At 41.6% G+C, this 20,090-nt stretch overlaps 1 protein-coding gene across 3 annotated transcripts in view; it reads left to right on the plus strand.

Annotated features, from left to right (window-relative positions):
- vgll4b (vestigial-like family member 4b) overlaps window positions 1-19,946 on the plus strand; it is a 43,155-nt gene extending 23,209 nt beyond the window's left edge. For all 3 annotated transcript variants that reach the window (XM_061687306.1, XM_061687307.1, XM_061687305.1), the window contains 4 exons: window positions 3,204-3,420; window positions 15,259-15,520; window positions 15,616-15,733; window positions 16,562-19,946. In XM_061687306.1, the coding sequence (XP_061543290.1) occupies window positions 3,204-3,420; window positions 15,259-15,520; window positions 15,616-15,733; window positions 16,562-16,830 (866 nt within the window). In that variant the 3' untranslated portion in view covers window positions 16,831-19,946. The remainder of the gene's footprint in view (window positions 1-3,203; window positions 3,421-15,258; window positions 15,521-15,615; window positions 15,734-16,561) is intronic.
- Window positions 19,947-20,090: the final 144 nt, after the last annotated feature.

Below are 20,090 nucleotides of genomic sequence, written 5' to 3' on the forward strand. Positions count from 1 at the left end.
TCCTCGCGAATGGCTTCTTGTCGCTATCCCTCCTTTCCTGGGATCCAACCACTGTTCAACTTTCCAAAGAACTTTTATGGAAGTCTTTATTTTTGATTTGTGTTAGATTTCCTTTGGAGTGATAAGTGAGATAAAAGCATCACCCTAGGACTAAGCTCACAAGCACAGAGATAACAGGGCAAGCTTGGACTCATCTTAGAGTGTCTTGAGGCAGGAAAAAAAGAGAGAAGGAGAGAGCGAGTTCACCTCTGTTTGTAATCTAATCTCATCCAGATTTCAAGCTGTTTGAAGTTCTGTCAAGAAAAATAGACTTTGATCATGGAGGCCCAATCGAATGAGAGAGGAGAGGAGTTTGACTTCCACTCAAGAGCATTTCTCACCATGTCACCATCTTTTTGATGTTCCTAATTAGAAGTACTGTATGAAGAATAGATGTGACCACGAGTAAATTTTCGCACATATGGTCACATTTAGGCGGCACGGTGGACGACTGGTTAGAGCGTCAGCCTCACAGTTCTGAGGACCCGGGTTCAATCCCTGGCCCCGCCTGTGTGGAGTTTGCATGTTCTCCCCGTGCCTGCGTGGGTTTTCTCCGGGCACTCCGGTTTCCTCCCACATCCCAAAAACATGCATGAATTGGAGACTCTAAATTGCCCGTAGGTGTGAATGTTAGTGCGAATGGTTGTTTGTTTGTATGTGCCCTGTGATTGGCTGGCAACCAGTTCAGTGTGTACCCCGCCTCCTGCCCAATGATAGCTGGGATAGGCTCCAGCACGCCCGTGACCCTAGTGAGGAGAAGCGGCTCAGAAAATGGATGGATGGATGGTCACATTTACAAATTTGTGTCATCTGTGCGCATGTCTGACAACTATAAATATGTTTAATTGTTACTCCTATTAAAAGGGATGAAAAAGCAAGTTTGAATGTACAAGTCGAACGGCCAAAAAGTGGCATAATTTGGATTTCAACTAAAAGTTTCTGGAAAAAATATGCCCGAGAAGTTAAGCAAAACTTGGCATTCAAACTATATCATCATATAAAGTGTGATGATCATCATTAGGGCTGAAACGATAAATTGAATAAGTTGAATAATTCAGTTACCCAAAAAAGCAAAATCTCTGTGTTGAATCTTCACAGTGATCGGTTTTCCACACCGACTAATATTACTGCAGACTCATGCGCCATTCCGTGGAGAAATAAGTTGACACGATGGCGGCGAGCCAGCGGGAAAGTGTGTGTCAGAGAATGTCCACAGTTTGGGATCATTTCATGTTTCGACTGCAAAGCAGAACTAACGTACCGCAACAGTACGTCGTCTACGATCCCCAACACAAGGTATTGATGTCAGCTAATTTAATATAGCCTATTAGTTAGTTAGAACATATTGTACTGCAATCCCCACAAGTGGTCAAAGATAGCTGCCAGTACATTTTCAATACCTTTATTGAACAAACTGTAACAAAATAAAGGTGAAATAAGCACATTCATACATGAGCTGCTACGCCTGACTGGCTCGGCTGGCAACTGACGCCCAGGCACTCAACAGTCAACATGCAGACTAGCTACTGGTACAGGCCCCACCTTTTAAAAGCACACGCACTCAAAGTCACAAATAATACAGTGTGTACCTTGAGGATGGTGACCCCCAACTGGGCAATAACCTGGACCTCACATGCACATTTTGTTGATTTACATTTTTTTTCAATGTACCCAATTAATCGATGGGATCGTTGGTAGAATCATCAAATTCTAGAAATATGCAATACCTGCAGCCCTAATAAGCAAAGAACCTGAAATTGACCTTACTGCAACATAGGAAAGTGTGTGGTTCACAACATTGAGGATCGGTTGAATCCAGAAATGCCAAAGCTTTTCCAAGCAGATGCTAATGTTAATCGCATGGAGCTGAAACGACAATGGCTAATGCATTAATATTTTTTTTCCTAGTATGGGAATAAACCAACATCACTGAACCGATTGTGTTCCACATTTGAGGTTCTACTATATATTGTATTTAATTAATTTTGGTTGTAAACACTTGCCTATCCAAACATTGTGTCCCTCCTGAATTTATGATAAGTGCCGCCGCCCCCCCCGCCCTCCCTTTACCTGCATTCTTAATGGACGGTGTGGTGTCACAAGCCTCCTCTCTTTTTTATTGCCATCTATCTGCCTGGCCCAAAATAATGATGTTATCCCTGTTTCCATGGTGCACAGTGGGGCGAGCAGGAACATGCCATGGGGGGGGGGGGGGTGAATTTTAGTGGGTGAATAGTGAATTTTTCACTATTGTGACAGTAAATTAAAAATTACTTCAGCAATTATGCTATTAGGCAAACGATGTATGACTTGTAAACTGTTGCCATTAAAACATATGTAGCATTTTTCAAATGATTCAAGTTGATATTTTGGAGGTTCTGTTCACTGGTCCAAAGACATGAACATTTCTTTTCAAGTGATTTTGCACTGCATTCATGTCATCATAAAAAACAGTATTTACCACAAAACACTACATGTCACTGGAGTTTTGATGCATTTCTGACAGAAGACTAAAAAGCAGACATTTTCATTTTTTGTTTCACCGTTCTTGCACTTATATAGAAGGGGTGTACAAAGTCAACCTAGCTGTTGCCCAACTTCAATGCTGATGATGTCACCTTTCTAATTGTCTGATTGCAGGATGTTGTGTGAAAGCTTTGTAACGGTTGCAGCACTCAGCAATTCTGCAGGCTGTCCGCGTGAAAGAGCCTGCAGTTTGATATTGTAACGCGTCGGGAGTGTGGCGTTTGTTTGTCTCCGTTTTGGGAGTAGTTATGGAGAGTTTTGAGCTTCGGCTTGTATTTTATGTTTGGGAAAATTCAGGCAGATGCATGAATCCAAAGCAGTGGAAAGTCCCAGAGCTGAGATGGAGCCAGTGGTACTTTTCCCTCATTCTCCTCTTTCTTTGCTCCCACTCATCAGCTACTCTGTAGGCTTTCTGGACTGGGAGGGTGGACTCAGTCACTCAGTCAGAGAAATGCACACAAACAGTCACACGCAGAACCCGTCCACAGGTTTCCAAAACTGATAGTCCTCTGCTAATTCAGGAGGAGTAAACCAACTAAACACAACTGTTGCCTAAACGCTCACTGTAAATGGCACAAAGTTGTTTGAGACTATAAACTTTCCTTAAAACGTATGGTTCGGTGTCCTCCTTTTCTTAGGAGAAGCAGGCTTGCGAGGAGACCCCCGACTGCAATCCCTGTCCTTGTCCTCGTCTTCCTCCTCCTCATCCTCCTCTTCATCGTCCATCTCCAGCCACAGAACAGGCCCGCCACCCATCAGCCCCACCAAGAGAAAACTGAGCGGGGAGCAGGGGGACAGTGACATGGACGACAACGAGCACGTGGCCAAGATGAGCCGACTGTTCGTAGCACAGTTGTGAGTACATGACGCGAAGATACCATACGTGTATCGCTTCCCTCTATCACACTAGCCAAGCCATGCAGTTTGCTGGCTCAATTTATTATTAACCTGTTAAATATTTTAAACTTAGGGATGGGTAATGTAAATGATTGAGGTGGCCACCATTTTTCATCAGCACTACATGGGGGCCACATAAGACCGCACATTTCCTAACCAGGTATGACAAAAATGACATTGTTAAATAAGGACAAAATATGTGCATATGTTTGCTTTTTTATTGAACAAATGTAAATCACAGTATTTTAATATATTTCAATGCTCAAACGCATGTATAAAATATCCATTCTTCAACAACAAAGGGTTTGAAGCAAACCAAAAATAACCATATACTGTGAGGTTTTTTTTTCTTCCCCTTCTTCTCCCAGTGCAAATGGGCTCTCTTACAAAACTGCTGAACAGCAAACCAACATTAAGTGCAAGAACTAATTTTGTACATTTCTTCCCCCACAAAAATCAACTCTAATATTGTCTTATGTTTGTCCTGCATGTCATTCAAAATCACCAAATAAATTGGCGGACTCACTCATCCGTATAAGCAAAGCAAATCTATTTATATAGCGCATTTCATACACAAGGTAACTCATTGTGCTTTACATGATTAAAAGCATTACAAAACCAAGAATTAAAAACTGCTTATAAACATTTAAAACAAAGAGGAAAAAAATACAAATACAATTAAAACAGTGTACAGTGCAAGAATATCATTTAAAAGTGGAAATGCTCTAAAAAGCATGGGAAAAAAGAAGAGTTTTTAACCTGGCCTTAAAAACATGCACACTTGGCGCTGATGTCACATCTGGTGGCAACTTATTCCATTTGTGTGCAGCATAATAGCTAAATGCTGCTTCACCATGTTTGCTTTGGACTCTGTGCTCCACTATTTGACCTGAGTGTGTTGATCTCAGAGCCCTACTGGGTTTATATACCATTAGCATTTCATTCATGTATTCAGGACCTAAACCATTTAGTGATTTATAGACCAGTAGCAGAACTTTAAAATCTATTCTAAAGATGACTGGAAGCCAGTATAAAGATTTTAAAATTGGAGTAATATGCTCTGCCCTCTTTGTTCTGGTCAGCTGCAGCATTCTGAATGAGCTGCAGCTGTTTAATGCTCTTTTTGGGGAGTCCAGTCAGAAGACCATTGCAATAGTCAAGTCTACTTGAGATAAGAGCATGGATGAGCTTCTCCTTGTCCTGCAAGCCTTCTTGAGATGGTAGAAGGCAGTTTTAGTAGTTGATGTGATATGACTGTTGAAAGTCAGGTCGGAATCTATCAGAAGACCAAGGTTTCGGACTTGGTCTTTATTTTTTAAAGTGAGTGACTCCAGGTATTTACTAACAGCAATCCTCTTTTCTTTATTGCGAAAATAAATTATCTCAGTTTTGTTGTGTTTTAATTGAAGAATTTTTGGGCAAATCCAGTTATCGTTTTTAGACAGTGACACACCACCTCAATTAAACTGTAGTCATACGGAGACTCTGCTAGGTATAACTGTGTGTCATCTGCATAGCTCGGATAGTCAAAAAAAAGTTCTGAAAAATTTGACCCAAGGGTAGCATATACAGGCTGAACAGGAGGGGTCCAAGAACTGACCGTTGAGGGACCCCATAGGTCATTGCCATTTGATGAGATTGAACACTTCCAATGGTTACAAAATAACTCCTTTCCTCCAAGTAGGACCTGAACCATTTAAGGACTGTTCCATTTAGTCCTACCCACGTTTCCAACCTGTTCAGCAGTATATTATGATCTACCGTATCAAAAGCCACACAAAGAATCAAAGAATACACAGAAATGGTTCAGAAATAGCCATATCCTTAATGTCAATTGATAGAACTTCAACATCCTTGGAGATGACCAGGTCTAAGATGTGATTTTGAGTGTGGGTTGGACACTTAATATGTTGAGAGAGGTCAAATGTGTCTAGTATAGCAGAGAGTTCGATTTTTTTCCATGATATTGTCAACATGAATGTTAAAGTCTGCCGTTATGACAAAATAGTTGTAGTCAGTACAAATAACTGACATTAGTACTGAAAAGTCCTCCATATATTTTCTATTGTATCTTGGAGGACTATAAATTATTAAAACAATAACCTTTGGGTCACCTTTAACTTAAAAACAGAGATATTCAAAAGAGCTAAAATCCCCCAGTATAATTTCTTTACACTGAAATAATGACTTAAAAATAACAGCAATACCGCCGCCTTTTTCCCCTATTCGACACTTTTGCACTGTATAGATGATACAGTGCAATAATTCACTCTGCTTTGTTGAAGAAGCCCTGGAAATGCCGGTCGAGTCACTCATCCGTCACAACTGTTGCTTGTCCACCATACGCGTTTGCAACACCATTATCAGCGATGAATATGTCCATATTTTTGGAGGACACACATTTCAGCAACTCCTCATGCACTTCAAACGAACTGGCAATGGTCTTGTGGGAAAAAAATTAAAAAAATCACTGATGTTAGCGTACTTTTGAGATTAGCGTTGTAGTGGCGATTTAGGTTGAAATCTTTCATGGCTGCCAGCGTCTCTAAGCAAACTAGATACATACGTTTGCCTTTAAATTTGGTGAACATATAATATGCTTCCTATTTTACCTGAAAGACACAATTTACGGTACAGGAAAGATTTTTATGATGTTCAAAAATGAATCGAGGGCCGCTCTGAGTGTGGGAACGTCCCGAATGCAGCCGGGGGATGCCAGTTGCCCGTCCCTGTTTTAAATGTTAATTTGTTTAGGATCATGTTCAAAAAGGGCAATTTTTTTCCTGAGAGGAAGCAATTATTTTCACGTTGTCTGGTAAAAACTTGGTGTAAAGAAACGTTTGAAAGCTTGTTTGTTTTTAAATCCCAGAAGTGGGGGCAAAAAAGCTGAATTTGTTTGCCTGTCATAGTCGTTTGGTTTTTCTTTAATCAAAAAAAGAAACAAGTGCAATGGAACCTAGCATCCAAGCATCTGACAAATAAACTGCACGTGTATTTTGTAAGGCTGGATCGGTAAAAGAAATCAAAACATTTGTTTTCACAGAAATTAGATTGTAATCGATTATTTCTCCCCCTTGCTCGTCAAACATTGTATCCTTTCACCCTGAGGAGTGCTGTGCATTGTGAACTTGGTTTTGCTAATAACTATTAAATCCTAGAAACTCATTACCACATAACAAGGCCCACTTTCCCCACATTCCCTCTTGTGGAGATTCCAGAGATTGTGGAGGCGAGGGTGCAGCAGACCCGGCCCCTGTAGTCAGTCATGGGACCACAGCCATCGTTATTTATTGCGGCGATGTCAGGGAGCTGATGGCTCGAGCTGTGCCACGTTTCACGCTTGCTGCTTCTTAGTAAACAAATCTTGTGGAGGGAATTGCATGTCACTGTTAATGGCCATCCTTGATAGATGATGGCAGTCCACTAATGCAAGGAAAACCCTTTGAATGTTAAAATGCAGAAAGCTGTTTATGATCCTGCATGTTACTGTTCAGAGATTTCTTTCACACAAGACATACAGGAAATAATTGCGTGCAGATCGTGTCGTACATCAGGTTGAGCCACTGTGCTGCTCAAAGGGGGGCTTGGGAAAAAGGTCTTTTCTTCCCTGGTCTTGTGACTGCGCTCACATAACAAAGGATTAGCTTGTGCAGCTTGACATTTGTGCACAGTCATCGTGTTTTCCCGCTCATAGATGTGACGGGAATTCACATTCTACTTTTCACAGACATAACTAGGCAGTCAAGTCTACTTCGCACCATGTTTTTTCATTACTGTAGGCAGCATACGGTAAACTGAACAAATACAACAAGGCCTTTTGTCTTATCAGCTTTCAAGTCTGTCACAAATAGTTTTTAAGGCCCGCCGCACACCGAGCGATGTGACTGAAGGACCATCGCAACAAAGAATTCCAGTTGGTGACTCTTCACCACACACCGAGCAATTGAGCACCGCAAATCTATCAACGCGCTGCTGACGAAAGACTGTGACCCTCTATTGGGTTTTGAGGCTCCGGTTCAGATGCGACATACTGTACAGTATTTTTTTCATTTTTATTTTATTTATTTTTCTTGAACCACAAAAACATGGCGTGATTGTCAAGGTCACAAGGTGATTGAAAGGACACAAAGAGGAGGAAAGGGGCAAGCATAAGGAGTAGATATTTTGAGAGGCTGTTGGAAAAGATCAATTGCCCAGTTCATTGACTTCACTCGTGCATCTCGGCGACAGAGACTCTCTGATGCTTTGCTTGCTAGTCACTGGTACATCTGAAATCATAAATATACAACCCCAATTCCAATGAAATTGGGACGTTGTGTTGAAGATAAATAAAAAAAGAATACAATGATTTTGCAAATCATGTTTGACCTATATTTAATTGAATACACTACGTAGACAATATATTTAATGTTCAAACTGATAAACTTTAATGTTTTTAGCAACTAATTATTAACTTAGAATTTTATGGTTGCAACATGTTCCAAAAAAGCTGGGACAGGTGGCAAAAAAGACTGAGAAAGTTGAGGAATGCTCATCAAACACCTGTTTGGAACATCCCACAGGTGAACAGGCTAATTTGGAACAGGTGGGTGCCATGATTGGGTATAAAAGGAGCTTCCCTTAATTGCTCAGTCATTCACAAGCAAAGATGGGGTGAGGTTCACCTCTTTGTGAACAAGTGCGTGAGAAAATAGTCCAACAGTTTAAGGACAATGTTCCTCAACATACAATTGCAAGGAATTTAGGGACTTCATCATCTACGGTCCATAATATCATCAAAAGGTTCAGAGAATTTGGAAAAATCACTGCATGTAAGCGGCGAGGCCAAAAACCAACATTGAATGCCCGTGACCTTCGATCCCTCAGGCGGCACTGCATCAAAAACCGACAATCTGTACAGGATATCACCGCATGGGCTCAGGAACACTTCAGAAAACCAATGTGAGTAAATACCGTTCAGCGCTACATCCGTAAGTGAAACTTGAAACTCTACTATGCAAAGAAAAAGCCATTTATCAACAACGCCCAGAAACGCCGCCAGCTTCTCTGGGCCCTAGCTCATCTAAGATGGACTGATGCAAAGTGGAAAAGTGTTCTGTGGTTCGACGAGTCCACATTTCAAATTGTTTTTGGAAATTGTGGACATCGTGTCCTCTGGGCCAAAGAGGAAAAGAACCATCCAGACTGTTATGGACGCAAAGTTCAAAAGCTAGCATCTGTGATGGCATGGGGCTGTGTTAGTGCCAATGGCATGGATAACTTACACATCTGTGAAGGCACCATTAATGGTGAAAGGTACATACAGGTTTTGGAGAAACCTATGCTGCCATCCAAGCAACGTCTTTTTCATGGACGCCCCTGCTTATTTCAGCAAGACAATGCCAAACCACATTCTGCACGTGTTACAACAGCGTGGCTTTGTAGTAAAAGAGTGCGGGTACTATACTGGCCTGCCTGCAGTCCAGACCTGTCTCCCATTGAAAATGTGTGGCGCATTACGAAGCGTAAAATACAACAACGGAGACGAACAGCTGAAGCTGTACATCAAGCAAGAATGGGAAAGAATTCCACCTAGAAAGCTTCAACAATTAGTGTCCTCAGTTCTCAAACGTTTATTGAATGTTGTTAAAAGAAAAGGTGATGTAACACAGTAGTAAACATGACCCTCTCCCAGCTTTTTTGGAACGTGTTGCAGCCATAACATTCTAAGTTAATGATTATTTGCTAAAAACAATAAAGTTTATCAGTTTGAACATTAAATATATTGTCTTTGTAGTGTATTAAATTTAATATCGGTTGAACATGATTTGCAAATCATTGTATTCTGTTTTTATTTGTTTAACACAATGTCCCAACTTCATTGGAATTGGGGTTGTAATTGCGTATTGTAAAAACACAGTGTATTTCCATGTATGTACTGTTTTTGCACTTTTTAATCTTCATTGTTCTTAAATAATGACACCAAAGCCATTTGGATCTCAACAAGCCCGTCAGCGTCAGGGGGGAGTCAGACTTTGGTGAGAGAACAAAGCAAAAGTGTCTGAACAAACGTACATATACAGTGCACACTACTCATAAGACAGATAAAGGCTGCATTGTCGTGTCGTGTACAGTTTTGATTTGACTCAAATAGTTTTGAAACAGTGCCTTTAAGCATACAAAGATGTTAAATTATGACATCAGAAATACTCTAGACATAATCTTAATGTAGTAATAACTGCATTTTGTTTGTGTCCCCCAAACCTTTGAACAGCTGTGTGTGTGTGCGTGCTTGTGTGTGTAATTTCATGGAAAATGTGAAATTGTCTGGGTAACCCCAAACTTCAGAACGGTTTTGTATATACAGAAGTGAGCAGCATTGTATGTAGCACAAAAGACTGCATTAAACAATAAAAACTTGGTTTGTGTTTCATTTTTTAAAAAAAATTGTCACGTTACTTTTTTAAAAAATGTATTATTTCACAAATTAAAGCTGAAAGTCTACATTGACTTTTTAACCATGCCAATTCTTTGAGACACCCTCTAGTGAGCAGCAGGCAGACATATTTGAAGCAAATATTTGATATGTTGTGCCTTTTTTTCCCCCTTTTAACTTATTTCTAAGCATCCGTATGTGGTGGCTGGGCATGTAGGAGGTAGGCGGAGTCTGGAACAAAGAAGCCTTATCCGTCCACAGGAGCCTGCGGGCTGGAAGCTTGCTGCTGCCTGCCCTCCTGGCTGCCACTCAGTAGTTGTAAACCCTCCCCATTGCTGCTGCTTCTTGTCTTGTTCCCCCTCTTGCCCCCCCCAAATGGGTTTTGAATTGGGGAATCAAATGGAGTACCCTGAAAAAAGTGACCTGGTTGCCGTATGTTCTAGCAAGAGTTTCTTGTTGTTGGTCACGCTTTGACTGCAGCTTCACAGGCCTGAAATCTGGCTTCTTTGTAGTTTAGTTCACTTGGAACCTCTTCACTTGTCCTCACAAGAGGTTTCTCCAAGGGCAAAATGGGAGGAAGATGAAAATAAGAGAGCGTAAGCAAGTGTGTGTGTGAGAACGTATGATCAAAGCTGGTCAAAAGCAAGTGGGTTCCTTTTTTTTTTTTGTGTTCATTTAATCACGTTTTCTTTGCATCTTCGTTGGGGTTCGCGTATCCGATTTGTCCCAGCTTTGATAACAAAGTATTTTCTGCGCCCCCCCCCCCCTCCAACTCACTTAGCTGGCAAACACGTTTGATCCCTATCGGTTCTGCTGCCCGAGTGAAAATGTGCAGAGAAGTTGTACAGCTGCAACACGAGTTGTGTCAGGAATGGTGTTAAAGGCTGGCTGGATTAATTCAGCATTCTCTTCTTAACACTTTTATTATCCAGTTAAATTTTTTTTGTAAGTGGAAGAAAATTAAAATAATGTCTGTCATATTTTTCTCTCAGTATGCAAATATTTTTAACATTTGCCTAAAGCCTGGAAAGTAAACTGTATTTGGGTGTAAAAAGCATATTCTGGATCAGCAGTGTACCACACTTTCTATATATATTTATATATTTCCATTTTGTGGCTTCGCGTGGAGCTCAGGCCTGGTTGTAACCTGCGGTTGCGCCTTCATCCGCCCCCTCTTTCAGCTTTTTTTTTTGTCTTTTCTCTACACACTGATTCTTCCCAGATGTTTCCTGTGTGTGTCATTCCCTCTCTCCCCGTCTCCATGGATCTCTCTGAGGATATCAACATCTGCCCAGTTTTAAGATTTATAGGGAGGGTTTTCCTGGAGAAGTGTTTTTTTTCCCCCCCTCCCCCCTGCACGTTTAGCTTTAAACTGAAACAAGTGAACCAAAATACAGGAGAAAACATTGTTTTTATATTATATTAAAGCATTGTAACACATGGCTGGAACTGAAATTGGGAGACACTTAAGGAGCCGTAATGTTTCTTCCGATTCGCCCTGGTGTTGGACAAGAGGGTCACGCCTGTAATCTCTGTTCTTGATTGTACCAACAGCGCTTGATGGTGTTGGAATCAAGTTTTTCCACACCAAATTCATCCAAGCATTCCTTTTATGGATTTTGCTCTGTGGCCAGCCAAGCATAGAATTGTCCAAAAAGTCTTGGTAAAATGAAGGATTAAGATTCAGGGAGAACAAAACCCTGCATACGATTTGAACAAGTTTTAGTACAGTATTAATTAGTCTTTCCCAAGTCTCTAATCAGTGCTGTTTTTTTTTTTTTTTTTTTTTTTTTTTTATAATAAAGTGAGTCAATACTCAGCAAATAATACCTGGTCCTCAGACTCCACCTACCAACTGACATTAGGGATGGTAATATTTATAATAATCAAGTAATTGATCATTAAGAATTTAGTCAAATCAGGAACCAGCAGATGCGCTGTGAAATCAACTCAACTAGTTTGCGTTCTAAGCTGGCCTACCACCACACACACCAGGCAGCAATAATCTGCTCAATACACCACTGGCAAGGAAACAGGAGTTTAGAACATGCACTCATTCTTCCATCCCAGTAAATAATTAATAAATATGGGAAAAAAAAAAATCCTCAAATGCTCATAGTCTTTTGTAGTCTCATCCCAACTCCACAGTAGCTGCTGCTCATCCCTATTTTGAAAACCTAGCAACACAAAAGCAAATGAAAGACTTTCAACTTTAATATCTTGTATGTCTTGGACTCGCTTAATTCACAACACAAGTCATTCACAGCCACGATCACACTCCCCGAGGTTGACGTGAAGACAGGCGTCGCTTTAAAGGAAGCACTTAATGACAGACAGTTCAGGGCTGGAATAAAGTACAGGAGTCATATGGAACTGCATCGTTCATGCGTTTTAGGTGGAGGGCTGGGCTCCGGATTTAGAACGAAGGGATCCTCCTGTGAGCGCAGGCCACAGCCGCCACCACTAATGCCTGGCTACACATAAGCCATATCCTTGTAAAATAGATTCAAATGGACGTCTGCTCGTCATGTGATGTGCTCCGATGCCAGTCACATGGTCCTCATTTTCACAAGTCAACCCAAACTAAATTCTGTGAGATCACAGATGCAAAATAAAAATTTATAAACAAAAGAAGGCTTCTTCAAGCAAGTTTAATTGTGTAGTCCGACCAGCTGCCACGGGTAACAAGCAGGTGGTTTTTTTGGTTGCCCGATGGCACAGAATCAAGTCCAGTGTGTGTCAGGGCTGGTGGAGGATTTGAATGCTCCGCCGTTGATTGGTTCTGTTCTCTGGCAACTGCAACCGGGCCGCTCTGGTTTGGTGGTATGACCATGCTTGTGTTTTGGCAGTCATTGAAATTGGCAAGAACCCAAACACTCAGGTGGTAGACGGCGGGATGGGTGGCCTCCTCGGTTTACTGACCACCAGCGTAAAACACAAAAAAATCGTTCAGCACAGGCTTGCTGTTGCCTTGTTTGTAGAACCATCATCAAAGCAATAACGCCATGGTATCAACTTAATGCCCCTTTTCCACTGCACGGTACCCACCTGACTCGACATGTCTGTCGTCTCTTAACACTTTTTCATTGGCAAAACTAGGTACTGTCAGGATTTCCAAGCTTTCCAAAAACATACCAAATGAGCAGAATTATTATTGTAACATTTTAGGATGCACACTGTTAGCTTACGCTGTTGCTATGGACGCAGGAATATTGTAGTCTACAGTCTCCATTTGGTTGCAGTGCTTCACTCAGTCTACTTTTGAATTGAAATTAGTCTCCTGGCTGTGACAAAGTCAGTAGAGGAGACCCTCGTTTCCCCCCATCGTAGGACTTGGTTAACAGGTCTTGTTTTTCGCAGTTGTAGTGGAAAGGCAGCATGAACGTCCAGTCAGTCACTCTCATACTGTATGCATGGGCTCTAGAATCAACCTATTAACTGTTTTAGTTCGGTGACATTTTTAACTTGGCATTTAGGGTGAATGACAGCGTTTACATGCAACTTCTGAGGGAACTGCATTCTCTAGTTATTATGTTGATCCAGTTTTTATGTGATGGAACTTCAGAGCAAGAAAATGGCAACCCGATGTTTTGCTTTTGTGTGTGTGTGGGTTGGCGGTTTAAAGGAACGCTGCCAAATCTCACAGGATGTTTGCAGCAGACGGTAAAAGAACAAGGAAGACAAAGCAAAAAAAAAAGGGGGTGGGGGATTGGGGGGTTTGAGCCCCTTTGCTCATGTAAGCTTTGGGCACAAACAAAGGAAACAAGTCTTTCTTGTAGTAGAGGCCTGGACCATTCACACAGAGAGCCCCCCAGGCCCCCATGTCTCCTTAGCTCTTCCTCTGTCCTCACTCGGTTTTGTGTGTGTGTGTGTGTGTGTGGGCGGATTTATTGTGGTTAGGTGCTGTTGTGGACTCTCAATGCTTGAGCCAGCCGTCAGGTTGCTTGGTCACATGCCCCTACAAGCATTAGCATCCATGCATTTTTAACTTTTATTTTTTTAAAAAGGGTCTTGCATTTTCACCATTGTGCTGGTTGAATGGCGGTGCTCTCATTCAGTGTTGACATAATAACTGTGGAAGTGGCGCAGTGTCTACTTCTGAATGAAGAGGCATTTTTTCTGTTCTAGTTTATCAACATGTGTTTAGATGGATAGAGCTCCATTTTGATGAGTTTTCCCCAGCTGTATTCATGTGAGTGTGGCGGGGGAGTAAAAGAGATGGGTAAAAGCGATTACACTGACTCGATCCCTTCGCGGGGCCTCAAATTGGAGGAGGAAAGTGGAGCTAGAGGAAGGGTGTTATACACAACTGAACACACGCAGACTGCATTTGACTCACTCAACAACATAATTGCTACCTGTTTGAGTGCGAGGCAAACGCATGCAATGTAAGGCATAACCATTCCAGTGCAAGTCAAACTCGTCGTACATTTGCAACGACCTCTGCGTTTTGGAAAAGTGTCATGTACAGACGACGACGTCAAAATAATCTCAGTTCATGAGGAACATCTTAAACCACAGAAAACACTAGCGTCTTTTAGAAATCACAATTCCAATGAAGTTGGAATGTTGTGTAAAACATAACTAAAAACAGAAAATAATGATTTATAAATCCTTTTCAACTTATATTCAATTGAATACACCACCAAGACAATATATTTGTTCAAATGTTCAAACTGATTAACTTGTTTTTTTTGGCAAATATTGGCTCATTTTGAATTTGATGCCTGCAACACATTCCAAAAAAAGATGGGACAGATAAATTCTATCTTGAATATGCATTACTCTAAAACTATATGTCAAATTCAAGGCCCGGGGGACAAGATCTGTCCCATTCTTCACTCTAGGTGGCCCACTTTACCAAATAGTGTCTACTTCATTTTTCTTGCTAATTGGGTTAGTTCTTTTCATTTTGGCAGACAATCTATAACACAATAAAATGTATATACAGTAATAATCAAATACAGGTGCATTTGTGTATATCACTGGCGTCGAGTGGGAACCGTGGATCTCCACAACCATCACTTTTCAGTAACCCCGAAAAACACCGCCCCCCAAAAAAATTCCATGTCTGTTGACCCATTAACATTGCATTGTCAAACAGGGCAAGTAATTTTCAGCATTTTGTATTGGTCAACCATTTGTAAAAATAACATATCCCTGTGTGGCTTGACCACTAGTATCGATTTGTGAAAAAAATATGAAATTGACCAAATTTGGACATACGTTTCAGCCCAACGCCAGTGATTATGTAATATGATGAGGTAACTGAGGGAAATCATAACTGCTGTACAATGTGGCCCGTGACAAAAATGAGTTTGACACCCCTGCAAAAAAAATTGTCTAGTAACATATATATATATATTTTTTTTTAAATCCAGGAAACCTCATGGAGACTATCGCAACTCCTCCAAGGACCAAACCCGGAGTCCTATGGAACGTGTGGTGGTGCCCAGCACTCTGGGCGTCCACGCCAACCACCTGTACAGCCACGCCCACATCCAACACCATCACCACCTGGCCAGTTTAGCCGCCATGGACCAGCCGCTGGCGCTCACAAAGACTAGCGGCATGGCGGAGAGACACAGCGCGACAGCTCTGGCCGCCGGGCCTCACACGGTCGGCGTCGCAGAACGCCAGCAGGTGATGCTCGATGCTGGGCGCTTGTCGAAGTGGATCTGTTCTGTTTCTCTTTTTTGGGGGAAAATAAAATCGTAATATGTCTCTTCTCTTTTCAGAATCGTCCTTCGGTCATAACATGTGCCCCTGCGAACAACCGCAACTGCAACCTGTCACACTGCCCGCTCTCCCACAATGGCTGCTCAAGCCACACTAACAGCTACAGGAGATCCCATAGTGAGTGCACGCACGCGCTGCCTCCAACCATACAGGAGTGTTCCCAACCAAATAGAAATGGCGTGTTCCAGGATTAAAATTTGGCAATCATAAAACTAACTGTACAAGAATTCTTTCAGTAAAAAGAAATTATTTTAGTAACATTTTAACATTCCTGTCATGCAAGTGTAAAATAGTTAATCACTGTTAATATTGAATTTCCCAAAAATAATTAATAAATAAATCATAGTGCATTAGGAAGGAGATTTCCCTCGCAGACCCTTCAGATTTAAAAAAAAAAAAAAAAAAGTGACAAAGTACCGCTAATCCTTTTGATGTTCACTGAATTGAGCTACGCCTATGTTTTGCGTAGCTCCATCCGCGATAGCTGTCGAGCTCTCAAAAAAGAAAAACTGTGATTAATCTCTGATGGAGGTTGAACAGAGCTTTCGTGAATAATGCTGACGTCATGTACGACGTTGGGTCAGTCTGACGTTTTGTGCGGCTTTAGAAAATTCCAGATTTTCTTGAGTCAGTTTTTGGAATAAGTGTGGCAAAAATGACCAAGGAAAGGCTTTAATTATTGTCTGATGCTTGCTGAACTGCAGTCTCACTAACGACAACAGTTTTGTGTAACTTTTGAGATACATTTTCCCAACAAAATTAGGTTAAATTCTGAATGACTTTAGTGGTAAAGTGACTTATGAGTTGAATGAGTTCCGTGACCACACTCTGAACTCAAATCACTCGTATCGCAAATCAGCTTGTCCCGTTGAAATGCGTGGAAATGACTTTGGACAAGGTGTTTGAAACGCTTCCGTGTTGTTTTTCTGTGCGTTTTCCTCGCAGCCAACACGGCATGCGACCCTGTCATCGAGGAGCACTTCCGCCGCAGCCTAGGCAAAAACTACAAGGAGCCCGAACCGGCGGCGGCGCCGACGGCCACCAACTCTGTGTCCATTACGGGCTCGGTGGACGACCACTTCACCAAGGCGCTGGGCGAGACCTGGCTTCAGATCAAGAACAAGAGCGCGCCGTCGTCGTCGGCCAGCAGCCCCAACTCGTCGCCCGACAGCCGCATGATCAACCACAACCACTCCCCTTCTCTGGTCTCCTGAAGGGGACGGAGTTTTCAACGGGGGACGGGTCCCCGACACCTTGAGGCCTCCTTGAGGGAGTGCACAGTCTGCTGGTCTGCTTAACACAAATCACCAATGGAGCAATAAGGAAATGATGAGGAACTTGAACGCGGCGTCCTCGCGAGTCTTCTGTAGTTATTTGTACATAAAGAAGCAGTTTTTCTTGTAGATCTTTTATTTTTGTTTTGTTTTGTTTGTGGAACTGTAGTTTGGCTATTCTGCATCTGAAAGACACAAGCGAGAGAGAAAAAAGCACCTGACTGTGCAACCAAAGAAACCTCGAGCCCCTTTCACACTGCGTAGCAAAGCCTCGCTAACTGCATTGAATGGGGTGGGGTGGGGGATAAGGTTTTAGGCCAGGATTGGGGTTTCAAGAGCCTGGTTTAGGGCTTAAAGTTAGTTTAAAGTAAGGTTTCAGGTTATGGTTTGAAGCCTTGGTTAGGGCTTCAAGCAAAGGTGAGGCTTTTATATTACGGGTTCAAATTTGTGTGGTAAGGATTTCATGCCAGGGCTAAGGTTTCAATTTCAGGTTAGTTTTAGTGTCAAGACAATGTTAGAGTTTCTAATTCGGGTTATAGTTTAAAGTTATGCTCTCAAGCCTGGTTTAGGATTTCAAATTAGGGTATCATGTCAGGGTTAGGGTTTCAAATGGGGTTTTCAAGCGTGGTGTAGCGTTCCAAATTGGGTTTGACTGCAGGTGCTGGCGTGCAAAGCAGTGCGAAAGGGTTCGATGTTTCTCCCGCCACCATCGGCTTCCCTCAAAAGCACTCCGGTCGTGCCCATCAAAATGGCTGCCGGACAGATGATGATGCGTGCTAATGCTAATCGCAAAGAACAACAACCGGCCCCTCAAAACCCAGCTGCGCTTCACTTGCTAATGAATGCTTTTTAGCCATGCGTGTATTTTCGTTTTGTTTTAATTTTGAATAGCTGGCATCTATTAGGAAGCATTTAAAAGACTTCTAATTAGCCTTTTTATTTGTTTTTGACGTTATCTCGTAACACATGTTCAACAATATACACTCACTGCTGGATCAGTTGTACTCCATGTTATATCGTTGATGTTACCATGCCGTGTGTGTGTGCTTTTTTTTGTACTGTGTGCTAGCAAACATCTCGAGCTAGCGGACAGGCTCTGCTAAATATTTTGCTAACAAAACTCAAAATTAAAAGCAAGCATTGATGTTGATCCGTCAGTGGCGCCGCGTGTGGTGCGCTCACGTGCGTCGTCGTTCACAGACATCCCGGTGGGATCTCTATAAAGTTGACGCCAAGCAAGTACAGAGCGGTACGGTATGGTGCACAGCATTGAAAAATTTGAGTGAGGATGAGAAACTACTCTCTTGACTTTTGATCCAATTTTCTTTGTTTGGGTGCCAAAAAAACAAGTGTGTATCTCCAATTTGGGGCTTCTTATTTTGAGGGTTTCAAAGCTTTGGTTAAGAGTTTCAAGTTCAGGTCAAGACTTTGAGCTTGACCTGAACTGACTTAGAACATAGGGTTTTAAATTAGGCTTTACAAGTTAGATTTAGGGTTTAAAATCATGGCTGCAGTTTTAAAATAGGGTTTCAAGCAAAGGTTAGGGTTGCAGGTCAGGGATAGAGTTTCAAGTTTAGATTTGGGTTTTATGTTAGTGTTTCATGTCAAGGTTCGTAGTTCAAGCAACTTCTAGGGTTTCAAGTCTTAGTTAAGGTTTCAAGACAGGGTTAGGGTTTTAAATTTGGGTTCCAAGCAAAGGTTGTTGTTTCATGTCAGGGTAAGGATTTTTTTAAATTAGCATTTTAAGCAATGGTTAAATTTTAAATTAGGGTTTCAAGTCAGGGTTAAGGTTTCAAATTAAGGCTCCAAACAATAGTGACTTTCAAGCAACAGTTAGGGTTTGAAATGGTTCCAAACCAGGGGCGAGGTTTCACATTATGTATTTATGTTCATCCAAACACGGCAATTGCGAGATACACGCTTGATGTTGAGGGTGTACCATAAAGAGGCGGAGTTACGCTGCAGTCCATTGATTGGTTGATGGCGAATCGTGATGCTGGGTAATGGACTTGAGAACACAAAATGGTGGCTGCTAGTCTTCTGTAGCTGTTGTTCCTCTTTGTTGAATTTAAATACCCTACCGCCTTAACAAACAAAAACAAAAAAAAACGGACTGAAGTGGACCGCTTAGTTGAAACGCTCCCACCGAGAAGCGGCCACCACACATTCCATTCTGATTTCGGGGGTCGCATCAAGAGGACTACAACTAAAATGGCCGCCTGATAGGAGGCATTTCTTGAGGGTGAGGTGTTCACAGGAGCTGAGCTTCTGTTCGCCCTAAAACGTGACAACCGCTTGCTAAACTTTTATTTCACTACCATGCTGTAGTTTGAAGGCTGCCTGTCTACAACACAACACACAGTAGGAAAATTATTATTTTTTTGATAATAGGTAACTATAAGACCATCATTACGCTGTGCGTAACGGATGTACAGAGAAAACAAATCATAGGTATTTTTCAAGGAACAATAATTTGTTAATGATATGTAGCTATTTAATTGTTTTTTCTTCCTGTCCTCGGATTATAATCTTTTTTTTTTTCCTTGTTGAAAAAGTTGATCTTTTTTGTTGTTTGTCTTGAAAAAGGTGCAGGAACACACACACACAAAGCCACTGGACATTGTCAGTGACAATTGTTACTTCCGGCAATTATTTAATTAAAAAAAACATCACTCACCCCCAATAAGTCTAGGTCAGCACCACCTCCTGGCTGCTTCATCCACATCTTCCAAAAATGTCCATTTGTCAAACAATCTTGAAACCGAATCCAACGTTTTGCTCTTCATGTGCTGCATGAGCATTGTTGGTCGTCCACTCTTGCGTCTTTAATCAACATGGGTGATGCGGCAACCAAGCACATGTTCCGGGGCCCCTTTTTTTTTTTTATACAAGTGGCATGTAGTTTACTGCTAGGATGACTCTCGCAAATGTAAAAAAATATATACATATATATACACACAATTTGTGGCTCTGTGTCTCCTACTGAAAAGGTTTTGGCAGGCCACCTTTTTTGTACGTAAAGTAGCCTCAATGAACAATAAAGTGCTTTTACATCACTGCCTGACTGACTCTTTGCTACTTTTCTCAAAATGGATGAGCATGCACAAAGACACACAGATATAAAGACACCAAGTTTTGCTCCAATATTTAGTGACATGAATTACACACTGATCAACTGTAATAATAGCACAATCAAATGA

This window comes from Phycodurus eques, chromosome 10, assembly GCF_024500275.1.
Source record: "Phycodurus eques isolate BA_2022a chromosome 10, UOR_Pequ_1.1, whole genome shotgun sequence".
NCBI lineage: Eukaryota > Metazoa > Chordata > Actinopteri > Syngnathiformes > Syngnathidae > Phycodurus > Phycodurus eques.